General features: G+C 40.9%; 1 protein-coding gene across 3 annotated transcripts; it reads right to left on the reverse strand.

The window, feature by feature from the left end:
- Positions 1–594: 594 nt before the first annotated feature.
- mrpl1 (mitochondrial ribosomal protein L1) lies at positions 595–27,990 on the reverse strand. 3 transcript variants are annotated; one of them, XM_078411171.1, is made up of 9 exons: positions 27,682–27,990; positions 21,948–22,047; positions 19,433–19,700; positions 17,568–17,651; positions 16,857–16,928; positions 11,880–11,991; positions 10,832–10,932; positions 1,939–2,020; positions 595–799 (listed from the first exon to the last, which is right to left on the reverse strand). In XM_078411171.1, the coding sequence occupies exons 2-9, from the start codon at positions 22,028–22,030 to the stop codon at positions 678–680; spliced, it is 924 nt and encodes a 307-aa protein (XP_078267297.1). In that variant the 5' UTR covers positions 22,031–22,047; positions 27,682–27,990; the 3' UTR covers positions 595–677. The 3 variants fall into 3 exon arrangements, with proteins under 3 accessions (XP_078267297.1, XP_078267294.1, XP_078267299.1); XM_078411168.1 differs by lacking the exon at positions 27,682–27,990 and adding an exon at positions 24,828–24,888; XM_078411173.1 differs by lacking the exon at positions 27,682–27,990 and adding an exon at positions 23,888–24,038.

Genomic DNA, 27,990 nt, shown 5'->3' on the forward strand with positions numbered 1-27,990 from the left:
ACATATTTTTTTGAAACTATTCATGTTCCATTACATTCAATGCAAAATTTTAACCCAGCAGAATCCTAATATTTAGAGCACAAGACATTTGAGCAGCATTAGGCCATTCAGCCGTTTGAGTCCACTCCACCATTTGATCATGGTTGATTTATTTTTCCCCTCAACCCCATTCTCCTGCCTTCTGTCTGTAACCTTTGGTGCCCATACTAATCAAGAACCTATCAATCGCTGTTTTAAAAATACCCATTGACTTGGCCTCCACAGCTGTCTGTGGCAATGAATTCCACAGATACACCACCCTCTGGCTAAAGAAATTCCTCACCTCCATTCTAAAAAGGTTACATCCTTTTATTCAGAGGCTGTGCCCTCTGGTCCTAGACTCTCCCACTACTGGAAACATCCTCTCCAGATCTACTCTTTTTACCACCTGTTGAAAGAGAATCCTATCCATTGAGCAAACTGGGAAGGATTAATTCCATGGAACAGAAAGTAGGATTTTTAAATAAATATTAAGATGCATATACTCGAGTTTAGTTCCCACAACTACTGTTAAAGCAGTTAATGAACTAATGAACTCAACATAATTTATGTCACATTAAAAAAAGATTTATTGCATAACATGCCATATCGAAGCAAAACAATATTTTACAGTCCATCTGTACATAAAATATCAATAATTAACCATTGTGCTCTTGATTCTCTTCATTGTCTTCTGTTATTTGAGGCAAGTAAGGGTCTGCATTAAACAACAAGGACTCGCTGGTTGCACTGCAAATAATGGCTCTTTTAACAAATGGACCTGAGGAAAAGGAAACAATTGAAATTAGCCAGTGTTTATATTAAAAGATTGCAAATTCTAAACTATTCATTTGAGTCATTGGAAATATGTAATTTTTTGTTTTCTTATTGATATTTGAAGCTCAAAATAAGAAATATAATCTAAAATAGCCAGATATAATACAGATTAATTGACATTTATAAATAAATTTGATCATTCCTTCTAATCTGGGAATTTACAAATCATTTCAAAAGTTGTTACATTTTGCCTTAATAAATATCTTTGTATTTGGAATAGAAGAAAAAAACAAAAACGCTGGAATAACACAGCAGGTCAGGTAGCATCTCTGGAGGACATGGATAGGCAATGTTTCATATTGGGACCTCTCTTCAGAATAAAAGACGTAAATATATCTGCTAATTTTATAGAGGCCCTTTCACAATGAAGTGCTGTTACTCTACTTTGAGGTGGGATACAGCTGAATAACACATACACGTTGAGTGGGGATTGCTGCACAAGTAATGAATCTGAAAGTTGGATACAAAATGCTGGAGTAACTCAGTGGGTCAGGCAGCATCTCTGGAGAACATGGATGGGTGACATTTCGGGTCAGGATGCTTCTTCAGACTGATTGTAGGGTGTGGGAAGGATTGTGGGAATAAAGCTTGGAGAGAGGAGGGGCAGGACCAAGTGTGATATGTAGAGACAGGCTGGGGGGGGGGGGGGGGGGGGGGTTGATAAGCAGATGGTTGGAACAAAGCCCAAAGATTAAAACAGAAAGTGTGAGATAAAACAATTGAAGAGTTGTGAAGCCAAAGGAAAGAATGTAGGAGGAGGGAGAGGGGGATGGGAGAAATAGATGCGAGTCCAGGTGTGGCCCCGGGGAGGGGGAGGGGTTGCAGGGGTGACCTAAAATTGGAATCCCAAATGTTCATACCGTTGGGCTGTAAGCTACCCAAGCGGAATTCAAAATGCTGTTCTTCCAGTTAGCATCTGGCCTCATTCTGGCAAAGGAGGGGGCCCAGTTCAGAAAGATCAGTATGGAAATGGAAAGAGGAGTTACAATAGTTAACAATCGGGAGATCCACGAGTCCTTTTGTCTTTTCATCTCTGGCCTTTGTTCCAACCATGTGCCTATCTAAGCTAATATTTTTACTCACCAAAACTCACTGGTCTTTGTGTGCAAACATCCTTGATGATTTCAGCAACATTAGCTGCAATGTGTTCCTTTGACATGTCCAGCTGAAAAACAATTGAACAGCTAATAAGCATGCAACCAAGGGGACTATCATCATGAATAAGGGCCAAATGGTACTGAATTGGTCGCGGGCCTTTCATCGCCCGGTTCGGCCGCGAGACGTTTCAGCGCCCGGTGCGGGGACTGTGCGGGTCGGTCGGGGACGAGCTGTCTGTCCGTGGGCGTGGGGAAGAGAGTGGAAGTTTTGTTGCCTCCATCACAGTGAGGGGGTGTTTGGAGTCACTGTGATGGACGTTTGTGTTGGGGCTATGTGTCTTGTGTTCTTTTTTTCTATGACTGCTATGTAGTTTCGTTCGGTACTTCGGTACCGAACGACAAATAAAGCTCTGTTATACCTGTTATAGTTCTTCATCCCACAACTGTTGAACTTATTGATTGTTAATCGTTCAGATTTTCATTCCATTCCATTCTCCAGCCTTCTACTCATCTAGCAGTTATTTTTTTAAATCGTGCTTCTCCCTCTTATATTGCCTGTACAACTATAGTTTAAATAAGCTCTTTCTCTCCCTGATGGAAGTGCAGTAACTCTACTATTCAGTGGCGTGTTGCTGAACTTTATTTTGTCCAAGTCCAATACTCATAGTCTTATGTTCAGCAATTATTGTGAAAGCTAGTCAATTTTGCCCTCTGGATCGAGATAATATTATCGATCCTCTGCCATTTGAGCAAACTCACCACAGACATGCAAACCAGGATTCACGCTGCTCCCAACTACAGAGCCTTGATTTTTACATTAAAACAAACTCTGCAAATGTGCACAAAACATTGAAAATTTATGCTTTTATGAAAATAAAGATGTCTGAACTGGAGTTGAGAACACTTTAATACTTTTGAAATCTAAAATCTGGCTCTAGCGCTGTCCGAGTTAACAATTATCTCTTTTCTCAACAACCCCTGTAAAACTGCATCAAAAGTAATGCTGTTCAAATTTTTATAAAGTGTTTTAATTAAGACAGAAGCGTTTTGCAATAAAGGCATCACTTAAGATACAAATATTATTTCTTCTGAAACTATTAATTCCCACTATTTGACACCATCTCAACCTGATCACATTTAATGTTGTAACGTTTGATTTTAATTTCGCTCATATGCATCTGAGCTTGGTCGATGATAGTTGAATGATTCAAGTGAGCAAAATCTCAAGTTAGTTCCAATGTCCAAAGTAAGTCATCAGATCAATTGTACCTGTAATAATTAGTGTCAACATGTCAGGGGTACAGAAAGCAGAGAAAAACACAGGTGGAATCTGGATTTCTAACCACTGACACTTCCTGGAAATATATGAGTGAGGTTATCAAGTAATATTACGTGCTCAATGGCAACAGCTCTCACTACAAAAATGAGATGACAATTTCAAACCATACCCAAGGAGTGATTGGGAGAAAACTTAATGAATATCAACAAGTGATAGAATGCATCTTAAAATTATGCCTATCATAAAACCCCTTGTGATAATGTTGAAGAAATATTTCGCTGAACAAAGAATCTTAGCACAAAACTGTAATATAGATTTGGAAATGTATAACAAGTTTTATTCTAATATAAACTAACAACAGGATGTCACTGAACAGCTGCTCTCATTGATACAAGACTGTTATGAATTATATATTCCTCGATTTGTCACAACTGGACCAGAAATCTGCTATTTACTTGTACAGAAAGAAGAATAAGTATATTGATAGATTTTTTTTAAATTAAGGGAATCAAAAGATATAGAGCACTGAATTTGGCACTGAATTTTTCACGAATTTAGCGAATAAATGGTTTTATTCGCTGAATTCACAAGTATCGTGCAATTAATAACCAAGATTTAATTTTACTTATTTTTAGCAATAATTGAATGGGAATGTGTGTAGAAGCGTTTTGGTATTGTAGAAGCCTCTGTAGAAGTCTGTGGTATGACGTTAAAGCTTAATGTCTATTACTCTAATGTTTTTATTCTAATTTTTTACATTAAAGCTGATGGATGTGAGTACCCAAATTCCCATAAAAATCTGTATAAAATATATATCTCAAAATACTTCACTAGGCTTCCAATGTATACGAGCATTAATTAATTCCAATAAACATGGCAGCATCTCCTTAAACCTCCATTCCCAAATAGGTCCAGATATGATGATTAAATAAATGATATGAATTGAAAGCACAAGTATATAGTTATCCCATCAATATATAACCAAAAATAAGGGGGAAAAAATGCTTTTAGTTATTCTCAAATTAATATATTATAGTAATCATTTCTAATCATCACAGATTTCTGATCAATTTTGATGTGGCTTGAAAATTGCTGCTTGCTAATGTACGCTTCAAATGAGTATGAACTAAATGGTGTTTGGAAAACCTCTAAAATTAACATTTAATCTAAATTATTATAAAATTCATAAATAGGTACAAATATGTCGACTAAATAAATTATATGAATTGAATCTGAATCCACTGTTAAATATGCAGTTAAATTATTATATCACAATCTTGCACTAAAATCTATCAGTGTGAATTACAATAATATAACCCTTCACAGGCACAGAAAGTTCACAAGCAACATCCACATCCTTGTTGTGGGGCAAGAGAACTCTCCTATCCTTTGTGAGCACAAATTTAATGCCTACTAGACCAAGTGGACCCGTGGGCCCAAATCTCTCCTGCATTGGTGCAGCACCCTTTCCTCCCCCCTCCCCCTCCTATCCCCCTCCATCCTCTCCCTCCCCCTCATCCTCCCTCCCTCCACCCCTTCCCCCATTCCATCCTTCTCAACCCCCTTATCCTCCATCCTCCCCCCCCCCCCTCCACCCCCCCTCCCTCCCTCTCTAGGAGGCAGCTTTAAACTTTAAAATGTGAATAACTTTAAATATATAACACCGGTTTCAATAAAACTACTTGCATTACTATTAAAGCAATGACAGTGAGTAAGGTGGGCCTAAAATTGTCGCGCTATCGTGTACCGTTTTGGCTGTAGTTCGATCACAAACATACAAACAAACGAGAGTTTTAGTATACAGATATATATAGATTATGAAGGATGAGGTTGCGGAGTATTTAGAAGTTCACGATAAAAGTCAGCATGACTTTGTCATAAGGAATACTAGAATTAGGCCATTCGGCCCATCAAGTCCATTCCACCATTCAATCAAGGATCGATCTCTCCCTTCTAACCCCATTCTCCTGCCTTCTCCCCATAACCTCTGACATCTGTACTAATCAAGAATCTATCTATTTCTGCCTTAAAAATATCCACTGACTTCACCTCTACAGCTTTCTGTGGCAAAGAATTCCACAGATTCACCATCATCTGACTGAAGAAATTTCTCCTCCATCCTAACAGAACGTCCTTTAATTCTGAGTCTATGACCTCTAGTTCTTGACTCTTCCACTTTGTGAAGAGGAAGTCTTACTTGACAAATTTGCTGGAATTCTTTGAAGAAGTGAATAGCAGTACAAAGGAGAGTCGGAAGATGTTGTTTACTTAGAATTTCAGAAAGCCTTTAATAAGGTGCCACACGTTAGGCTGCTTAGGAAGACGAGAGCTCACCGTATCAAAGGGCAGATACTAGCATGGATAGCAGGTTGGCTGGATGGCAAAAGACAAAGAGTGGCAATAAAGGGGGCTTTTTCTTGTTGGCTGCCAGTGACTAGTGGAGTTCTGCAAGGGTCGGTGCTGGGGCCGCTACTCTTCACATTGTATATTATGATTAGGACGAGGGGATTGAAAGCTTTGTGGCAAAGTTTGTGATGATACAAAAATAGGTGGAGGGGTAAGTAGTGTAGAGAAAGCAGGGACTCTGCAGAAGGACAGGTTGAGAGAATGGGCAGAGAAGTTGCACATAGAATATAGTGTAGCAAAGTGTGGAGTCATGCATTTTGGTAGTAGGAATAAATGTGTAGACTATTTTCTAAATGGGGTGAGAATCAAGAAATTGGAGGTGCAAAGGGACTTGCGTGTGCTGGTGCAGGATTCCCAAAAAGTTAATCAGCAAGTCGAATCGGTAATAAAGCAAAGCAAACTCAATTTCTTATTTCAAGAGGGCTTGTATACAAAAACAGGGATGTAATGTTGATGCTCTATGAGGTGCTGGTACGGCTGCATTTGGAATATTGTGAACAATTTTGGGCACCATATCTGAGGAGAGATGTACTGGCTCTGGAGGTTTACAAGAATGATCCCAGGAATGAGTAGTGTAAGAAAATAACTGCAGATGCTGGTACAAATCGAAGGTATTTATTTCACAAAATGCTGGAGTAACTCAGCAGGTCAGGCAGCATCTCAGGAGAGAAGGAATGGGTGACGTTTCGGGTCGAGACCCTTCTTCAGACTGATGTCAGGAGGGCGGGACAAAGGAAGGATATAGGTGGAGACAGGAAGATAGAGGGTGAACTGGGAAGGGGGAGGGGAAGAGAGGGACAGAGGAACTATCTAAAATTGGTGAAGTCAATGTTCATACTGCTGGGCTGCAAGCTGCCCAAGTGAAATATGAGGTGCTGTTCCTCCAATTTCCGGGCTTCACTATGGCACTGGAGGAGGCCCACCAGTGGGAGGGGGAGTTGAAGTGCTCAGCCACCGGGAGATCAGGTTGGTTAAAGCGGACTGAGCGAAGGTGTTGAGCGAAACGATCGCCGAGTAGGTTATGAGTAGGTTAACCTATGATGAGCATTTGTCAGCACTGGGCCTGCACTCGCTGGAGCTCAGAAGAATGAGGGGGGACCTCATTGAAACATACAGAATAATGAAAGGCTTGGATCGAGTGGATGTGAAGAGGATGATTCCATTAGTGGGAGAGTCTAGGACTAAAAGTCATAGCCTCAGAATTAAAGGACATTCTTTTAGGAAGAAGATGAGGAGAAATTTATTTAGTCAGAGGGTGGAGAATCTGTGGAATTCTTTGCCACAGAAGGCTGTGGAGGCCAAGTCAGTGAATATTTTTAAGGCAGAGATAAGTAAATTCTTGATTAGTACAGGCATCAGAGGTTATGGGGAAACGGCAGGCGAATGGGGTTAGGAGGGAGAGATCGATCAGCCATGATTGAAAGGCAGAGTAGACTTGATGGGCCGAATAGCCTAATTCTACTCCTATTCCTTATGATTCTTTTGAGATGTTTATTTTCCACATACATTCCCTCTTTGTGATACCGTCAAAAAATAATTGCACGTGCAATTCCCATAACCCCATTATTCTTGGACTAAGTGAAACCTTCTGAGTAATTAATTCCTATTCAAACAACATATCGATAATGATCCCCCGTAAATCGAAGTGAGGCAAAAAAAAGTTACTTGCCTGCTGGCACTATGATTGTGGAACTTCATAAAATTAAATCAGAATATGTCATCTATTATAGATTTTACATAGTAATTTGCCACAATGTCAACTCTGTGTATTCAAATAACATTGCACATTCACGGTGCTGACCATAACGTTATCCCAAAGATACGTGACTATTAATTAATTGAGCTCAAATCCATTGTTAATTCTCATTGCAGTACTTCAATTCATCATGAGGCAGTGAGAGTAATACTATTATTAAGATGACTACTGCAGTGTCATAGAAACATAGAAAATAGGTGCAGGAGGAGGCCATTCGGCCCTTCGAGCCAGCACAACCATTCATTGTGATCATGGCTGATCGTCCACAATCAACAACCCTTGCCTGCCTTCTCCCCATATCCCTTGAATCCACTAACCCCTAGAGCTCTATTAACTCTCTCTTAAATCATCCAGTGATTTGGCCTCCACTGCCCTCTGTGGCAGAGAATTCCACAAATTCACAACTCTCTGGGTGAAAAAGTTCCTTCTCACCTCAGTTTTAAATGGCCTCCCCTTTATTCTAAGACTGTGTCCCCTGGTTCTGGACTCCCCCAACATTGGGAACATTTTTCCTGCATCTAGCTTGTCCAGTCCTTTTATAAGGATGTCAAAGCCATCTTTAGTTTTTTGTTGTGTGTTATCCAGTCAAAAAGACCATACACCATCTCAACAGGGACAGAATCCCTCCAGTCCTCACTGTCGCATACAGCACATAATCCTCTGGCATTTCGCCACCTAGAATGAGATCCCACCACTAGGCACATCTTCCCATCTCTTCCCCTTTCCACAGAGACGATTTCCTTCCGCAACTTCCTGGTTAACTCATCCCTTCCCACCCAAACCCCCCCTCCCCTGGTACTTTCCCTTGCAACCAAAGGAAATGCAATACCTGTCCCTATACTTAATTTTAAGCAGCTTTTGAAATAATTTTCATGAACAACAATCATGAAGTATTGTTTTTGTCCCCGTATTCTATTACATTTTTTTCTCATTCCACATAATCGATCCTTAAGTTATGAAATTATTCATCCCCACAAGACAGCTCACCCAACACAAACTCATAAGTTTGGAGACTCCTAATGAAACAATTATCCGTGCTCCCAATCTAATGATTCACCCGTTTTAAACATATCAACACATTACTTCTTATTTTACACAACTGGGATATTTCAAATCAAAATCCAAGGATGAGTCTACATAAAATGTTTACTTTATTTGCACTTTTAACCTGTATATCATATGTGCACATGTAAAACCCAATTATTAAATGTTTAATTAGCAAACACTTAGCAAGTCGTGTAACAACTGAGCAAAAGGAATGAATATCAAAAGGGTCATGAACCTGATATGTTAATAATTTCTCTTTCAACAGTTCTTGCTTGACCTGCTGAGTCTTTCCAACGTATACTGTTTTTAATTTCAGATTTTCAGCATCTGCTGTTTTCTTGATTCCCGTTAAGTTATCGGATTCTGTAAATATGCAGGGAAATGAGGGACATGGAAGATAAACACAAAAAGCTGGTGTAACTCAGCGGGTCAGGCAGCATCTCCAGAAAAAAGGAATAGGTGAAGTTTCAGATCAAGACCCTTCTTCAGACTGAGTCAGGGGTGAGGGAACTGAGAGATACACATCTCTACTTAAACTAACTTGTATCTCTGCTTAAACTTGCTGGAAGGAACTGCAGATGCTGGTTTAAACTGAAGATAGACACAAAATGCTGGAGTAACTCAGTGGGACAGGCAGCATCTCTGGAGAGAAGGAATGGGTGACATTGTGGATCGAGACTGAAGAAGGATCTCGACCCGAAACGTCACCCATTCCTTCTAAACTAACTTGTATCTCTATCTGCTTAAACTAACTTGTATCTACCTCTTTCACAGTTCTGGTGGAGGATTGCAAACCTGAAATGTTGACTGTTTCTCTTTCCGCTGATCCTGCCTGAGATGTTGAGGTTTTTGTTCCAGCATTTTTTTGGTAAATTTCAGATTTCCAGCATCTGCAGTTTATTAACAAAATACATATTTATTGTTAAATTCACTACCACATCTCTTCCAGGAATGCTAACCTTGAAGTTCTCCTCTAGTTTCTGGATGGATTTTCACCTGCGCTTTTGTTTTGTTCAACCACAATGGTTTCATTCGTTTCTAGTCTTCAACAATGTGGTGACCAAGACTTGCGTCCACAGCCACATGTTTCTCCTTTGATAATGGCCTACCATTAGCAACATATTACACGAACGATGAAGCTTCACATGCTAGTAACTACAATCATTAAGCTATTCCTTTTTAGATATACTTTCTGATCAACATATCTCTGTCCCACCTTATTAAACCAATTTGTATCTCTTTCCCAGTTCTTATAAAGGGTCATAGTACCAAAGCTGCTTATTTCTCTTTCCACAGATATTGCCTAACCTGCTGAATTTTTCCAGTTTTTATTACATGCTTATTAAAGCTTTTATTTAATGCTTTTATTGTTGGACTGTGGGTGACTGAATTTCGTCCAATTTGGATGACAAATAAAGCTATCTTGAATCTTGAATCTACACAATTCATATTAGCGCCACAAATAATGTTTTAAAGGCTCCGACTATAACAGCCTGTAAAATAATTTCATCCTCCGAAAGGAAGTTAGTTCTTCTAAAAAGTTATGAGCAAGAATATCTGCCGAACATGAAAACAATAATCTTTAATCATCATCATCACACATTACAAATCTCTGTAATTTGTCGTGAAGCTACTAGTTGCTTTTGAAATAATGACCCAAAGAAATAGTAAAATAAATAGCACAGATCAATTTGTAACTTACTCAGGTCTGGTTATGACATGTAATTGAATAATTGCCAGCATTATAGTAATAAACTAACATTAACCAAATCCCATTCACAACTGTTGCTTGAGCAAATCTATGACGACCTTTTCATGTGGGGTATGGATGGCATTAATGCTGATATCATCAGCTCATGGGATACAAGTCATGTGTCCTGCCATGAGTGCCAATGAACAATAAATGGCATGGATTTAGACTTGAGATACAGCATGGAAACAGGCCCTTTGACCCACCGAGACCACGCTGACCAGCAATCACCCTGTACACTAGCACTATCCTACATACTAGGGACAATTTACAATTTTTACCAAAGTCAATTAACCTACAAACTTGTACATCTTTGGAGTGTGGGAGGAAATCGGAGCACCTGGAGGAAACCCATGCGGTCACAGGAAGAACGTACAAGCAGCACCCGTCATCAGATTGAACCTGAGTATCTGCCGCTGTCAGGCAGCCACTGCCTGACCACTGCATCGCCCCATTTCCACCACAGAGTTAGTCTACCTAACAGGATCAGAAGTTCTATTGATTCAAAGGACACCAAGCACCAGGTATTGCAATAACAATTTAGAAGTATGTGACAGGCAGACATCAAGTCAGATAATTGGACTTCAATTTTAAGTGAAGTTGGGTGTAAAAAAAGTATTTGATTTTTAAGTTGAACTCACCGTTCCCACTTTAGAAAGAACAAAACAATCACGCTCCACCTGATATTCATGGCCAGTTTGAAATATTTTTATCATTTCAGGAATATTGTGTCCAACAGAACCTGGATACAAAATTACAGAAAATATACTGAGCTTGCTGCATTTGATTATAACATGCTTTATTTAAAATCCAACAGCAAAAACCTGTCATATTTTTAAATGAGAAAAAATAAGTTAGTATTTCCAGATTGAATGTCAGTAAATTTCTGATGAAGGATTTTTCCCTCCATACTAAAATAATATTTCTGCCTCAAATTCCAAGTACATTACCATAAATAGTTTTGCCTTTAATATTAGTTATGCAAAAGAATTCTGTTAAATGTTTGAAATTGCATACTACTGCAGATTCAGTAGACTAGAGGGATGTAGATTACAGTGCCCTGAACTGTCAGTGTTGGAACCAATATAAAATTATTTACATAAATTTAGTTAGAAGAGCATAGCATGAACATGCTAAATATGAAAATTATCATGAGTTTTGGAGAATGAAGTCAAAATAAATTTCTGAATTCAAGTATATTGATAAGATTTTGAATACAAAACATAGCAAGCTGATCAATATATTACAACAAATGCTGCATCTTAAAAGCAGATGCAACACAAATAAATCAATGGTTTTGGTTGTTAATGTCACATTTTCAAATAACATCAAAGTAAACCCCAAAGCAGAAATGATCCGCGAATTACACTTTCCCTTCATTTCCTTTCACACTGCAGTTTGGTTCTAATTATCAGGAAGAAAGCTTGGAACTGGTTTCAACTATAATAGGAAGTTCATAAGTTCAAAAGTTCATAAGAGATAGGAGCAGAATTAGGCCATTCGGCCCATCAAGAAGTGTAGTTTAACTATTTGAGTAAGAATCATTTAGCGATCTTCTTGGGCTTTGTTAGTTTCTGAAGGAAAGTATTACAATGGGTAATTTTATATAAACTCCAGTGGAATTATTATATAGTCTCACATTTTCATTTCTGAAACACGAGCATATGAACGTAGTCATTATTTTGTTACCCCGTTTGGTCTTGGGAAATTGTTTTCTTAGCTTGTTTTTAAGAGGCACTAGTTTGGATACCATATCAGGAGTAGAGACATAGAAATCCCCTTGAACTTCTTCATCCAAGATCTGAAAATAAAAAAAAGAAAAGATTGAGTGATGAACAATAGGTACTCAAGTGGGAAAAGTTACATATCTGCTTACAATGTGTCCCAATTCAACGTGCTTGTTACGTTAGCTATTTGTATCACAACATCCTTTGTAAGCTCTTCACTGTTTTCATCTTAAAATAATTTCCAGCTATTGGGATATAGTTTTAAAACATCTAATAAAAGACAACCAAAATACTTCTGAGAACTGTTTCCGCATTTAGACACGTTGATGGATCAATATTTCTTCCATATTAGGTGCAAGCATCTTATTTATTTGAAATAAGTTTGGAAACCCAACCCTCATTAAAAGATCCTATAAAATTTGACTATAATAATTTCACAAAACAGCAAAAGGAAAGATGTGAAGGAAATGGAAACATGCACGAGATGAAATATTTCTCGTTGATGTAAATTACTGAGAAAATTATTTAACTTTGCCTTGGTGTAGGTGTGCCAAGAATTTCCAATACTGCCAGGGATTTAGTAGAGCTGAAATCTTCACCAATTAATTTGAGAGAAAAAAAATCAAACTCCAAAACAGGAGGAAACATATGGAATAATACTGTCAATTGATGAAATTGTGAAAAGATTCTAAAGCAATCATTCGTTACTCATGTATACCAATATCAACACAATGTATACAAACAGCTGACTGGATAGCACGTCACAAAAAAAACCTTTCACTGTACCTCGGTATATGTGAAAATAAACGAAACTAAAAAAATCTTCAAAATCAATATTTTAGTTTCTTCCCAAAATTTAGTTAAGAATGAATTTATCCAATTTTCAGTTCCCTTATATAAAGCGGATAGCGGAGTCAGGGGATATGGGGAGAAGGCAGGAACGGGGTACTGATTGTGGATGATCAGCCATGATCACTTTGAATGGCGGTGCTAGCTCAAAGGGTCGAATGGCCTACTCCTGCACCCATTGTCTAAAACCTATACACTCTTTTGCCTTGTTGACCATCTTCACTCATTCAGTCATGTTCCTCCTCCCCATTTGCCAAAAAAGAGAAAGCTGTCTAAACTATGTTTCCTTGCCTCAAAAGTTTATAATTTCTTCAGAAAATAAGATTTGAATGTAGATATATATACTTTTACGCAAATAAACCCATATTGCACAGAACAATTGACGAGAATCTAGTACTGGTCATGTATCATTGAATGAAGAATGTTACATTCTTAATATCCTTGCAAAATCATTTACAATATGCTTATAAAAACGATAAAATACAAGGCACATCTGACAATATAACATGATCAATTTAATGGGGACAGTATAATTCAAAATCCTTATATTTGTTATAACCACACTAAAGAAAGCTCTGCAGGCTACTGATTCATGGCTCATCCCAGGCAGCATTCCCAATCGTCCCATTCCCTCACTCTTCATTTCTCCATTCGCCTGTAAATTGCTTTTCTCTTGCATATGCTCATCGCTGCCTCCCAACTGTGAAAGATTCCAGTTAGCAGGTAACTTACAAATGCCAAATGATCTTCCAACATGTCTTTGGAACCAGAACACCCATAAAAAAATTCAGACAACCATGGAGAGAATGTGCAAACTCCACATGGAGAGGATCAGAGATCGGCATCAAAGTGTTGGAGTCAGCAGTTGTGAACTAACAGAACCATCTCCTGGGCCATGATGCAATTCCTTAAAGAAGAACAGGTTAATCATAATCAGCAAAAATTTGCTCGGGGAAGATTGTGTTTGACTATCTGGCTGAATTTTCTAAGGTAGTACAAGGAAGGCCAAAGATGCACATATGATGGATATGATTCTCTACCCCAAGAATTTTAACAAGTTTGACAAAGTACTCCCTATGGAAGTAATAAGAAAAAGAAAAATGTTTGAATAAATATTGTATTTCTACTTCACTTTTGTAGATCAAAAAGGCATTTCGAAAAACATTGGGTAACAATGGGGCAAGAGCAGGAGGAACTTAAAACAATATCAATAAAGATATTAAGTACCAGGCAAACTACTGAGATGAATAACTGATAAATCCACTGGCCTGATAGCCTACATGTGAGGATTGCTACAGAAATAGTGGATATTCTGGTCAAGATCTTCCAAAACTTTCTACACTGGGAAGTTCCCAATGGATTGGGGAACTGCAAAGGCAGCACTATTATTCAAGAAAGGATGGAGGTTAAGAGTAATCAATCAACTATGTTTTATTGAGGGAAAGAGCACTGAACAAACTTGATTGAATTTCTTCTTTTGGTGCAGATCCCCTGGAGCGAAAACAATTAGTTTCCACTCAGATTTTCTGAGTTCTGTGGTGGCAAATGAAGAAGTGGCTGATCTCTCCCAGAATGTGGCAGACGGTGGCCAATGAGATGTACAACTGGTCACTTTGTGAGGTGGTCTCAACATCCACTACTTATGCCTAGTGCATATTATCAATATTCTGAATACCATTCCAAATACTTCTTCTCCATTTAGAGTGGTCACAGACAAGATATTCCTCCGAATCACTGAGAATGTTACATTTCTTCAAAGGAAGCTTCGAGCACATCCTTAAATCTTTTTCTCTGCCCACCCAGTAACCTAATTTATTAAGGAAATTACTAGCAAGGAAGATAGAGGAGTTGGAGAATGCAGCGTTTTCAATTTCTGAAAGTATTGAAAAAGGTGCCAAGAAAAAAAAGCTTACTTCACAAGATAGTAGCTCATGGTGAGTAATATCAGTGTGGACTGTAAACTGGCAAATGCACAGAAACAGAGGAAAGATAAATGGGTATTTTCAGTTGGCGAGCTGAAACTAACAGAGCATACTGCTGGAAGCTCAGTTATTTAGAATCTATACCACTGAATTAGATGAAGAGGCCAAGCATAGTGTAGTCTTTGTGTTGTCAGCAAACCTGAAAAGATGGAAATTACATTGTGAGATCGACAGAAAATGACTGCAACGGGCTAAGGACAGATAAAGTAAGTGGGCAAAATAATGGAAGATAGTGTACATGGTGGAAAAATACAAGATCATCCTCATCTGGGACTATAACAGATTTTTAAAATTGTGTACACATTAAATGTTAGTTTAAATGTTTGGGCTACAAAATACATTTTCCTTCAATCATAAGCGGTCTAGGGAGATATTCCTGCACATATCATATCATATCATATATCTACAGCCGGAAACAGGCCTTTTCGGCCCTCCAAGTCCGTGCCGCCCAGTGATCCCCGTACATTAACACTATCCTACACCCACTAGGGACAATTTTTACATTTACCCAGCCAATTAACCTACATACCTGTACATCTTTGGAGTGTGGGAGGAAACCGAAGATCTCGGAGAAAACCCACGCAGGTCACGGGGAGAACGTACAAACTCCTTACAGTGCAGCACCCGTAGTCAGGATCGAACCTGAGTCTCCGGCGCTGCATTCGCTGTAAAGCAGCAACTCTACCGCTGCGCTACCGTGCCTTTTAACTGAGTTTATTTGCCAGGAAAGAGGTGAGGATTCCTGGGATTGCACCACTATCCAAAGACTGAATAGAACAGGTACATGGTGTCAATGAAACATTCATGTTTCTGACCGGACTTGACGGACTAGGTGTTGCAAAGACATTTCCCCCGGCAGAGACTGCAGTATTGCAGGTTCAGTATTGAGCACCAAATAACATACACTGCACAATGACACAATAAGATCTAGTGCAGGATCTTAAGTAATGTGCAAATTTTGACAAGACTATGTTTAACATTTGAGTCACAATGAAACCTCTCACCTATAGAAACAAGCCTGACTTTCAAAATTATCAAGGAATATACAGTAAACATTGTTAATAATCTTAAAATCAGCTGAGATTTTGTTCAGAAATTCATCAGTTGCAACAACATCGATTCCCATTCCAAGTCAACAGCATTCAGCCTAATCCATTCTAAGTTCCAACTGCTGATGCTTGAAACAGATTACAACTTCAATGAACTGCAATTCATATCTCCATTTATTAGGACGATCACAGAATAAAAATAAATAAAAAGGGGTTAAGCATGACAACCGGTTGTGATGATATATCAAATCTTCTAAAGGCAAGCTGCAGAATGAATTTAGAGGGATTTGAGAGGGAAACTGCAATTATGTATACGATTAATTGCATTTTCAGGTTGAGTCTTGGGGAAGAGTAACTGATATCTGGGACTCATCAAACAAATCCACCTCTCCAGAAAAGCAGAGACCTGCAATAACTATCGATCTTAACTCCCAGATCCAAAGGTCCCCAAGCTAATGGATCCACAATTAAAAGCCAAGGGAAAGAATGATGCCATTGTCAGAGATGAGGAGTGTGAACAACTGCTCAAAGAATGCAGAGGCATGTGCACTGGGGACAAGATGGCCCCTCTCAATCATTACATGTGGGAAACCAGTCAGCACATGTCTGAAGTGCACTTCAAAAGCAATAATTATTTTTCAAAAGAGTACTCACCCTCCATGATAGAGGAAAAACAAATCATGTTTGAGAGTCATGCTGAGAGTACTCAGTTATAGATAAAGCAAGTTCTCTTCCACTTAATATCCCACAAAAACTATTTTCCTCCAAAACTGTTGCATCCTTGCATTCTGATTTGCACCGAGAATTTTAAGGAGACACAGCCTGCAAAGAAGGCCCTAATGGTCCCTAAACAGTGATAGCTCCAGAAACAGTTTTTTGTGCTGTGCTCCAAAGTCTATGTTATAATAGGGCACAATGCAGGATGGTTCTCAATCATGTAATTCTAAAAACAAAATCACTACATTAAGCAAGCTTCATTCATATTTCAGTATGATAAAAATATTTTTAATGATGCATTCATTTTAAGCTGTGAAAAATGAATACAAATTTATTACATACTTTCTGAATGAGCTCCGTTCCTCCCACGACATCTGCTCCATTCTGCTGAGCAACAGTAACTTCTTCTGGATTCTGCAGGAATAACAGTATTTCAGATACAATATTATCCACCATGGAAGAGATTTTATACATCCTGGTACGTTCAGCAGGGCAGGCGGCATTTGCAGAAACAGAGTTAACTTTCATCTTGCATGCAATTGGATAGCCTCTTTGACCCGAATAATTAACTCTACTTCTCTTTCCACTGATGCTGCCTGATCTGCTGAGTGTTTCCAGCATTTTCTCTTTTTCTTTCAGATCTACAATATCTGCATGTTTTTCAAAAAATATCTTCAGTACATCCTAATTGGAAGACACTATCCTCGAGGTTATCCTATACCTGAACAACAAAATCAAAAGCAGAACAAGCATAATAAAAGTTGCACATTTTTCATGGGATGACTAGTCAACTTGCAGCTTCATGGCAGTCAGAAAAGATATTATGTATAAACAGTAGATAGATCAAAACTGAAATGTTCACTTTTTGGCAGTCTCCCTTCTCGCATTTATCATGGAACTCCAGAATCAATACACACATCATTCATGTTTGTGCATTGTCAGAGTGCTATCCACATTTACACAACATCCATGGGAAACTCAAGAATTTGCATCATTCTCGATTACAAAGTATTTCCGAAACTAATCAAAATTAAACTGCTATACAATTCTTACCTCTGTGAACACAACCACGCTGTTGAGCTGTGTCCTAAAATTATACGGCAACTGTAATATTCTCAAAAATGGATCCACTTTTTTCTGGAATACAAGAAAAAACTCAAGTCATGAATAAAGTATCACAAAGTGGAATGAACATTTCTATCCAAGATGGTGGTGGGGTATTATTTTTTTTGTCACTATCATAACCCGCCTGCCCAAGTTTCTAATATTAAATAGGTTAAGTAGCTGCCATAAAGAAATATTCCAAAGAATAACTTAATAAGAAGTAATCCACAATCCATTCTCACCCCTTCATGCAGCTGACTAATGAACCACCAACAATGGAACCTTTCAGCAATTAATCCTCATGCTCCAATGGAAAATTAAGCAGTGTAAAATGGGGAAAGAAAGTTGAAAGAGGATTTAATTTTAAATTATATATTTCGTATGTACAAAAAAACTAATCTCTCAACCAATTTCATGCAATTTTCCAGCACAAAAAAGATTGCAGTTATTTATCCATTGGCATCACTCTCTACTTACAGTGCCCTTCATAATGTTTGGGACAAACACCCATCATTTATTGATTCGCCTCTGTGCTCCACAATTTGAGATTTGTAATATTTTTAATATCACATGCGGTTAAAGTGCAAATTGTCAGATTTTAATAAAGGCCATTTTAATACATTTTGGTTTCACATAGTTTATAGATAGTCCCCCCATTTCAGGGCACCATAATGTTTGGCACACAGCAATGTCATGTAAATGAAAGTAGTCATGTTTAGCATTTTGTTGCATATCCTTTGCATGCAATGACTGCTTTGAAGTCTGCGATTCATGGGCATCACCAGTTGCTGGGTGTCTTCTCTGGTGACGCTCTGCCAGGCCAGTATTGCAGCCAGCTTTAGTTTATGCTTGCTTTGGGGGGCTAGTCCCTTTCAGTTTTCTCTTCAGCATATAAAAGGCATGCTCAATTGGGTTCAGATCGGGTGATTGACTTGGCCACTCAAGAATTGACCAATTTTGGCTTTGAAAAACTGTTGCTTTAGCAGTATGTGTGGGATCATTATCTTGCTGCAGAATGAGGGGGAGTGGAGGGGAGGTGGGGGGGGGGGGGGGGGGGAGGAAGGGAGGGAGGGAGAGGGGAGGGGAAGGAGAGGAGGGGAGGGGGGTAGGAGACAGTGCTGCACCAATGCAGGAGAGGTTTGGGCTCAACAGGTCTAGTAATCCATAAAATCTGTCAGTCCAGCACCAAAGCCCAATGTATGCTTAACACAGTGTTATGATTAACAGAGTTTTACTATACAACATTTGTATCCAAACGAAAGACCTGCAAAAACAGAGGAACTAATATAGCATGGGGGTTCAACAAATAGTACTGCTGCCGCACAGTTCAGGTGTCGGGTTTAACGCTGAACCTCAGCTGATGTCTGTGTAGAGTTTGCATGTTCTTTCTGTAAACCATGCAAATTTCTGTGTGCTCTGGTTTCTAGCCATATCCCAAAGAGGTGTTAGCAGGTTAAATGGCTGCTGTAAATTACTCCAGGTTTGTGGCAAAAAGAACCAATGTGAAGTTGACAGTCACAAAGAAAGAGAATAAATTCAAAGGGTTACAGTGGAAAGATAAGGGGGAGGGGGGGGGCAATGGTTTTGCTCAGCTGGGAGGTGGCATGGAACCAATGAACTGAAAGACCTCCTTTGGCCATAATAAACCTAAACAGCTATTTTAGTAAAATATTACATAAAACACTTGGAGAACCATCAATTCTTCTTGAAAGCAACATTAAAAAAACAGCAATTTAGCAATCCATGTCTTAAAGCTTTCTATAACATCATACTTTTAGTCAAGAATATAAAGCAGGTACTTGTGTGAACATCACCTTTTTTTCCAATTTCATGTCAAGCTGCAAATCGATGTAAACAGGCTGCTTTGGGTGTGTGAAATCTAACTGCTGAAACTTCTTCAGAGAGTCAATTGCTGTCTCAATGTCAAACACTGGCTTTCGATAATACTGGACCTGATAAACATCATCAATCGGTTCCAAGGCTGTCAAACCACGTGCTCTATTCCTGTAGGAATTGGTCTTTCTCTCAATTTTAGGCTTGTTGCTTTCTCTCTTTGGATCAGTCTGTACTTTTTTGGAAGCTCTGTAATATCAGAACAAATAAGCAAAATATTATGCAATGCTTTAGCACTTTTCATAGGACATTCTGAAACTCTTTTTAAAAAGAAAAAAAAAACTTGGAAAAAAAATACTGGTTTTCTTCAGTGTCTAAAAAAGGGTCCTGACCCAAAACGTCACCTATCCATGTTCTCCAGAGATGCTGCCCGACCCGCTGAGTTACGCCAGCATTTTGTATCTTTCCTCACAACATGCTCTAAGCCAATGAATAACATTTGATTTTCTAGTATCAACACAGTAAAGATTGACAAAAAAAAACCCCGATGTGATTATTTGTTTTTGCTTCAGGGAGAACCAATAAAATTAATCGAAGCTCCTTTAATCTTCAAAATAGTTTAATGGGATCTTTTACATCCAGCTGAGAGGATAACGGAACCTTAGCTGAAGTGGCGGAAGTGGCGGCGCCTAACGGCTGCGGCTCGCTAGCAGTCTGTTCGTCTTTTTTCCTTTTTTTGTTGTTGTGTGTCGGTGTTGGGATGTTTTTTTGTTTTTTTTGGTTGTGTATGTGTGGGGGGTGGTGGTGTGGGTGGGGGGGTGGTGGTGTGGGTGGGGGGGTGGGGGAAACTTTTCTCTTTTAGGTCTCTTCCTCATGGCGCAGGGTGCGGCTCGGCCGCGGGGCCTTCCATCGCCCGGCGCGGCTCGGCCGCTGGACTTAACATCGCCCGGTGCGGCTCGGCCGCTGGACTTAACAGTGCCCGGTGCGGCTTGGCCGCGGGGCCTTCCATCGCCCGTGCGGCTCGGCCGCGGGGCCTAACATCGCTGGTGCGGCTCGGCCGCTGGACTTAACAGTGCCCGGTGCGGCTCGGACGCGGGGCCTAACATCGCCCAGCGCGGCGCGGCCGCGGGACTTTTCATCGCTGGTGCGGCTCGGCCGCGGGACTTAACATCGCCCGGTGCGGCTTGACCGCGGGGCCTTCCATCGCCCGGTGCGGCTCGGCCGCTGGGCTTAACAGTGCCCGGTGCGGCTTGGCCGCGGTGCCTTCCATCGCCCGGTGCGGCTCGGCCGCGGGGCCTAACATCGCCCGGCGCGGCTCGGCCGTGGGACTTAGCTGCGCACGGCTCGGTCGCGGGGCCTTCAATCACCCGGCTCGGCCGCGAGACGTTTCAGCGCCCGGTGCGGCTCGGCCGCGGGAACTTCCATCCCCTTGCGGGGACTGTGCGGGTCGGTCGGGGACGAGCTGTCTGTCCGTGGGCGTGGGGAAGAGAGTGGAAGTTTTGTTGCCTCCATCACAGTGAGGGGGTGTTTGGAGTCACTGTGATGGACGTTTGTGTTGGGGTCATGTGTCTTGTGTTCTTTTTTTTTTGTGTGACTGCTATGTAGTTTCGTTCGGTACCTTGGTGCCGAATGACAAATAAAGCTCTGTTGAACTGTTGAACTGAACTAAAAGTTGCATCCAACACACAGAAATTCCAGTTTGGATTTTTGTCCACATTTCTTTTTGAATGGAGAAAACTTGAACACACAACTACTGATTTAAAGCTTCAGTGCCAGCAACTGAGCCTCAGCTGACAGTTTCAGAGCCAGATTGTTACTAAATTCCACACCAAAAGCAGGCTTCACAATGCAAGGGAAATAAAAATGTTCAATTATACAATAAAAGAAAACGCAAAAATTGGAGGGCGACTCGTGCAGTTCGACTTTATCAACAGGAGTGACATGATAAAAAAGAGCTTGCAAAAAATCAGGCCAACTCTTGCGCATCACCGCCCCTCATCTCTTTCTGCAGGCAACTACCCATCGGTCTGATGAAAAGTCCCACCCTGAAAAGTCGTCTGTCCATTTCCCTCCACGGATGCCGTCTGACCTGTTGAGTTCCTCCAGTACTGTGTGTTTTTTTGTCCATTCAGACATCTACATTACCTCCAGAGGAGATAGAAACTGATGATTCTGTTCCCCGCCTGGCAGTTGAGACTAGATCAACTACGAAATTTAAATCTGAGCTTGAATGACTTTTGTCAAGATATTATCGGTTGTGGAAAAGGTAGGTATTTGGAGTCAGGTTACTGATTACGCATGATTTCGTTGAATGGCAGGAGTGTAGGAGACTCATGAAGACTGCACAAAAAACATCTGAGAGATCAAAGTTACTTCATTAACCTCATAACCTTATACCATTAATGCTGGATAAAGGCCTCATATGGAGGTTAATAATACATCTAAAAATACCCAATACAAAATTAAATGTTTTAATAAATCTAAACAATATCATACTTCACTGCAGCAAACTGTCTGATTGGACACGCTTTCTTCAATAACGATGTTCCACAGGTGTGATCTCTCATTAATGCATGCATGCGGCATCCAGTAAGCACTGAAATAAAAAGAAAATCAGCTAGATCATCCATATCGCCAGTTAGATATTATGCAATGAAGCTTTGCATTTGTGATTATGTCACTACGCCTGCTATTATTACTGCTGTATTTTACATACTTACAGGCAATGTTTGTTTAGCAAGTTTCAGACTAAGATTTAAAGGTCATGCCTGGCTGCCTTCATAGCTCACTCACAATAAATGGAATAAAAGACGGAAAACAGGAAGATGCGTCACTACTTGGCTCTTATTTTTATCTTTACCGACACCCCTAACCCCGAGAATGAACCAAGGAGTTGCAGACGGTGGAAGATGGAAAGAGGTGGAGATGGGAAGATGTGATTAGTAATGGGATCACAATGGAGATGATTGAAATGTTAGAAGATGATGTGTTGGATGCGGAGGCTAGTAGAGTGAAAGGCGAGGACCAGGGAAACCCTATCTTTGTTACGTCTGGTGGGAGGGGAAGCGAGAGAGGAATCACGGGGCACAGAGGAGACGAGCGCGAGGGATCCATCTATGACAGCAGAGGGAAAACTAAGTTTACCAAAGAAAGAGGTCATAGAGTGGGGAAATAGGCCCTTGGACTCAACTTGCCAACCAACATGCCCCATCTACACGAGTCCCACCTGGCCGCACTTGGCCCATAACCCTCTGAACCTATCCTATCGATGTACCTGTGCTAATGTCTTTTAAATGCCATGACAATATCTGCCTCAACTACCAGACCCCAACCCCCCCGCCCGAGTTCCCATTGAATGTTTCTTCCCTCTCCTAAACGTATGTCCTCTGCTTCTCGACTCCTCCACTCTGAGCAAAAGACTATGCACTTACCCAATCTATTCCTTTCATGATCTTGTACACCTCTATAAGATCACCCCTCATCCTGCTGTTCTCCAAGGAATAAAGTCCTAGCATGCTCAACCTCCCCCATAGCTTAGGTCGTCGAGTCCTGGCAACATCCTTTTTTCTCACATCTCATCCTCATACTTCATATTTCAGATGTCCTACAATAGAAAACCTCATTTTGAGAGCCAGGTGAACGAGTGCACGGTGGAAGTTGGTGGTGATGTCAGTGAAATCAACGAATTCAGCATGGGTGCAGGAGGCAGCCCTGATGTAGCAGATAAATAGTTGGTGGATGGTGCCAATGTATGCCTGAAACAAGGACTATTCAACGTAACTGACAAAAAAGCAGGCAAAGCCAGGGCCCATGAGAGTGCCCATGGCTACACCTTTAACTTGGAGAAAGTGAGAGGAGTCAAAAGAGAAGTTGAGGACATGGACAATTCTGGCAGATGGAGGAGAGCATTAGTAGAGGGAAATTGATTGGATCTCTGTTCGAGGAAGAACCGGAGGGCCTCGAGACCCACCAAGTGGGGGAATGGAGGAGTAAAGAGACTGGGTGTCCCTTTACATAAATGTAGCTAAACAAGTTCCTATCAGGTTTGACACCAGATACTTCAGCTCATTTTGACAAGCAGAAACATACGAGGTGAAATTTTATAGATATGTTATTATATCCAGGGAAAGTATAACTGCAGTAGATCCTACAAGCTTAGGATCATTGCCAGCCACCTTCGTAGTGACAATTTGTTTTCTTGCACACCATGAAACCACTATCCCTATCCCTCATAAGACGGAATTTGATCGCAAAAAAACCCCACATCAATTAAAACACTTGATAAAATCACATTTTCAATCTCCCTCCTGTACTCTGACACAACATAATCTGTAGGGACCGAGCGCACAGCTTTGAAGTGCTCCTGTCAGAGGAATTTATTTTTGGGAGGGGGTTATTTAGAAGTTACCTAAAATTGGATAATTCAGTATTCATACCATTAGGTTGTAAGCAGGTCGTAAAACAGAAATACGTGGTGCTGTTCCTCAAGTCTGTGTGGCCTCAATCTTGCAATGGAGGTGGTTTTGGACAGCAAGGTCAGTGTTGGAATGGGACTTAAAATGGTGAACAAGATCCAGGTGTACTTGGCAGACTGAGCGCAAGCATGGCAGCAGTAACTAAACTGATATCACACCTCAAGCCATATGACATGTTGAGTAAAGGCATTCCACATTGGAGAAAGGTGGTTATTTTGAAAAGACCACAAACCCTTGCTTGAGAGAAAGAAAACTATTGGAGGCGAGGGTCGGAAGCTCAGATGAGGGTCGAACTGTGGAGGATACATCAATGAATTTGCAGCATAAGAACATCACAACTAAACACAGATCCTGGAGAAGTAGTTAGGACCAAATCTTCAGAGACTGTCTACTAACCCAAGTACCTAGAAAACCTGGTGTTAAGTAAAGCAGACAGTTATTTTAATGCGTTTCTGCCTTCTTATTAGAGACAAATCAATGTAATATTTAGTGGTCAATGCCTCTTCAATAGTGGTACCAAGAAAACAGCTGCTTTCTGCATGTTAATACAACATATCTTTGTAGAAGCTGCGGGAAAGTCTGTCGCGAAAATGACTGAATGAAATGCTGATTTGCACCGTGTAACATTGTTTTAAATGAGGTGGCTTTCTTAGATTCAGTTAACATCTCGCCTCCTGTGGCGTATTGAATGAATGGTAGATACTCAAGAGCAACGTCCTCTGCTCTGCCTCTCTCCCGGCTACTAATGTCCAAGCGATTCTCTCCCTCCCTCCCTCCCTTTTCCAGCTCCCTCTCTGCCCCACGGTCTCTCCGCTCGTTGCCCAGGCGGTGACAGGTGCAGCAAGCGTTACTGAGACCGAGCTGGAACCTGTCTTGGACCTGAAACCTTTCACCCACTGACCTCGACACCACCTGCCCGCCGCCATGCCTGCTGTCCTCCAGTGTTCGTGTCTTTAACGTCCTCCGCGCTGCAGCTCCCGAGTATTGGTTCCTGCAACTTTCTACCGGCGTGTGCAACCACAACATATCCCCGCTGCTTCCTGAATATTGGAAGATACCCATCATCTCAACGCCTCAGCAACTTGTTCGCCTATATCTTTCTTAGCCAACACCTCAGGCAGATTTTTAAAATTATACTAGCATAGATGGCACATGTCGGTTGGTGTGGACAGGTTGGGCCGAAGGACTTGTTTCCATGCTCTATGACTCTAAGATGCTGCCTGATCCCGCTGAATTCCTCCAGCACTTTGCTCAAGTTTCTTGCAATTCCTTCACAGTACGTGATAATAAAAAACCGTCAAACCATGCTTGCTGTCCTGCCTATTGCCCACTGGAATCTCACTCAGGACCACAGAACCTGTGGACCTGCCTCGACTTTCCTTCCACAGATGCTACCTGAACCCACTGAGTTCATCCATCACTTTGCTGCAGATTCCAACATCAGGGCGGCCTAGGGGCACAGCGTTAGTGTTGCTGCCTCACAAAGAGACCCGGGTTCAATCCCGACTAGGGGTGCAGTTTCTATGGAGTTTGTATTCTCCCTGTGACCGTGTGGGTCACCAGGTGCTCTGATTTCCACCCACACTCCAGACGCACGGGTTTGTAGGTTAATTTGCTTCTATAAATTGTCCCTCGTGCGTAGGATAGAACTGGTATATGGCTGGTCGTTGGTCGGCGTGACTCGGTAAGCCGAAGGCCCTGTTTTTATGCTGTATCTCTAATCCAAGAATAATCTAATGTTCAGTTCCTTATGTCCATTGCTGCTGCAGCAATTTGCTGCGCATTACATTGTTTAATAGGGTATCGTTGCACAAGTGTCAATAGAAACAAAGACAGACATTCTGAAGAAGGATCCCGACCCAAAACATCACTTATCCATGTTCTCCAGAATGCTGCCTGATCTGCTGAGTTACGCCAGCACCTTGTGTCTTTTTTTTGTCAATAGGAAAGATTATCAATTACAATGGTCACCTGCTGGTGTGTTCTTAAGTGACAAGATATTACATGAAAACAGACACAAAATACTGCAATAATTCAGCGGGACAGGCAGTATCTCTGGAGAGAAGGAATGGGTGACGTTTTGGGTCGGGACTGATGTCGGAAGTGGGTGGGACAAAAGTCATTACATGAAGTCATTACATCATTACATGAAGTCAGGACAGCTTTTTTTCTCAAACAGAACACTAAGTACTGGAGGATCGCAGCGGATCAGGCAGCAACTGAGGAGGTAATGTACTGAGAAGGCAAATTTTTGGCAATTTGGCGCAGCAGCGGGTTATTGGGGCCAACAACCAGCTGCTGCTGCTGCTGCTGCTGCTACCGTCGCTGCCGCCGCCGCCGCCACCACCCCCCCCCCTCCTCCCAAGCAGTGGATACAGTGTGGAAACAAGCCCTTCGGCCCAACTTGCCCACACCGGCCAACATGTCCCAGCTACATTAGTCCCATCTGCCTGTGTTTGATCCATATCCCTCCAAACCTGTCCTTACCATGTACCTGTCTAACTGTTTCATAACATTGTGATAGTCACAGACTCAACTACCTCCTCTGGCAGCTTGTTCCATACACCCACTACCATTTGTGTGAAAAGGTGTCTAGAGGATCCAAAATTAAAAAGATCATTTAAAACCATAACTAATAGCATTAATGCATTAAATTTATGCATCCTTCTAACTTGACAAAACTTCTGTGTGGGTAAAGCTAACACAAAGAAAGCTCTGAATTGCAGTAACTGAATTAAACTGTATTCAAATGTATTTCTGAATTCAAAGCAAACAATTTCAATTTAAACTATGAACTTAATTTCACTCTCCATCAAACTACAATTGATCAGTCACTTTGCCACACACACATGGTACTGGGTGTGTCTGATTAGCGTCTAAGCCCCACTCGATTTTATCAGACTTTTTTTTCCCAATATGGCCTGGGGCATTTATTACAAACCAAGGCTTGGATGCCATTCCCATCCAGATGATGGATGTCAGTCCTTTCTTCATGCTTCTGCCAGAAGTCAGCATTCCATTTTTTTTTTCAATGTTCGCAGTTCTTTTTATGTAGATTCTGTCCCGTCCAAGTATGTCACATGTTCATACTTTCTCTCCTATCTTTCTGTTATTTGTCCCAATGTTCACTCTGGTCAGCTCAGGTACCATCCCATCTTTCTTTTCATTTAGTCAAGAGGGATATGGACAAGCGCTGGCAATTGGGACCAGCATAGGTCGGCAAATTGAGAATAAGCAAGTTCGGTATCTCGCTTCTTCAGACTTCTGAAGAATGGTCTCGACCCGAAACATCACCCATTCCTTCTCTCCTGAGATGCTGCCTGACCCGTTGAGTTACTCCGGCATTTTGTGTCTACCTTCGATTTAAACCAGCATCTGCAGTTTTTTTTCTAGAGTTTGAAGGGAGGTGGGCAGAAACAGTTTCCCATTGCAAATTGACAGTTGTGACTGTCACGCACATTCTGCATCCACTTATTCAGGTGATACGCGCTGCTCCCACAGCCCCAAACTGCACAAATGCGCATGGCTTTGCCCAGTAACATATAAAACAAAATAAATAACAAAGTCAATCATATGTTAATTCAAATAAGGTCCTGTAAACATGTCCATTACAAGTTACAATTCAAAAGAAAATCGTCACGATCTCGCTCACTCACCGAAGCATAAAGCTATAAAACCAACAAAATCATCGTAGTTTTGTACAAATTAACCATAAATACACCTAGTTAATAGTTTTGAAAGCAGTGTTTTCTTACCTTGAAGAAGCAAAACTGGAAAATACGGATGAAACGCAGGTCTGTATACATGCAGCAGCTCAGCCGGCGAGAATGTTTAGCACAAGTGATCTATGACCTGGGCATGCGCAGTCGAGATACCGAACTCGCTTGTTGGATCCAACTGATGTAAAATTATGTGCTGAACTCAAGATCCATGAGCTTGGTATCCATGGGCTCTCCTTAATTTATATAAAAATAAGCCTCACATCTTTTAAAGGTTGGTCTGTGTCGTTTCTGAAGCATAGATACAGTGACTTCAAAATGCATGCACATGTGTGTGCATTGATT

This window comes from Rhinoraja longicauda, chromosome 1 (assembly GCF_053455715.1).
Source record: "Rhinoraja longicauda isolate Sanriku21f chromosome 1, sRhiLon1.1, whole genome shotgun sequence".
In the NCBI taxonomy this organism is placed as follows: domain Eukaryota; kingdom Metazoa; phylum Chordata; class Chondrichthyes; order Rajiformes; family Arhynchobatidae; genus Rhinoraja; species Rhinoraja longicauda.

Excerpts from the sequence above, each read along its gene's own strand:
- mrpl1 (XM_078411168.1), bottom strand. The coding sequence starts at position 24,852 with ATGGCGGCGGGCAGGTGGTGTCGAG. Across the intron at positions 17,652-19,432 it reads ACATGAAATTGGAAAAAAAG|AAAAAAGTGGATCCATTTTT; the intron begins GTGATGTTCACA and ends CTTGTATTCCAG. Across the intron at positions 2,021-10,831 it reads TTCTTTCTAAAGTGGGAACG|CTGGACATGTCAAAGGAACA; the intron begins GTGAGTTCAACT and ends ATTGTTTTTCAG.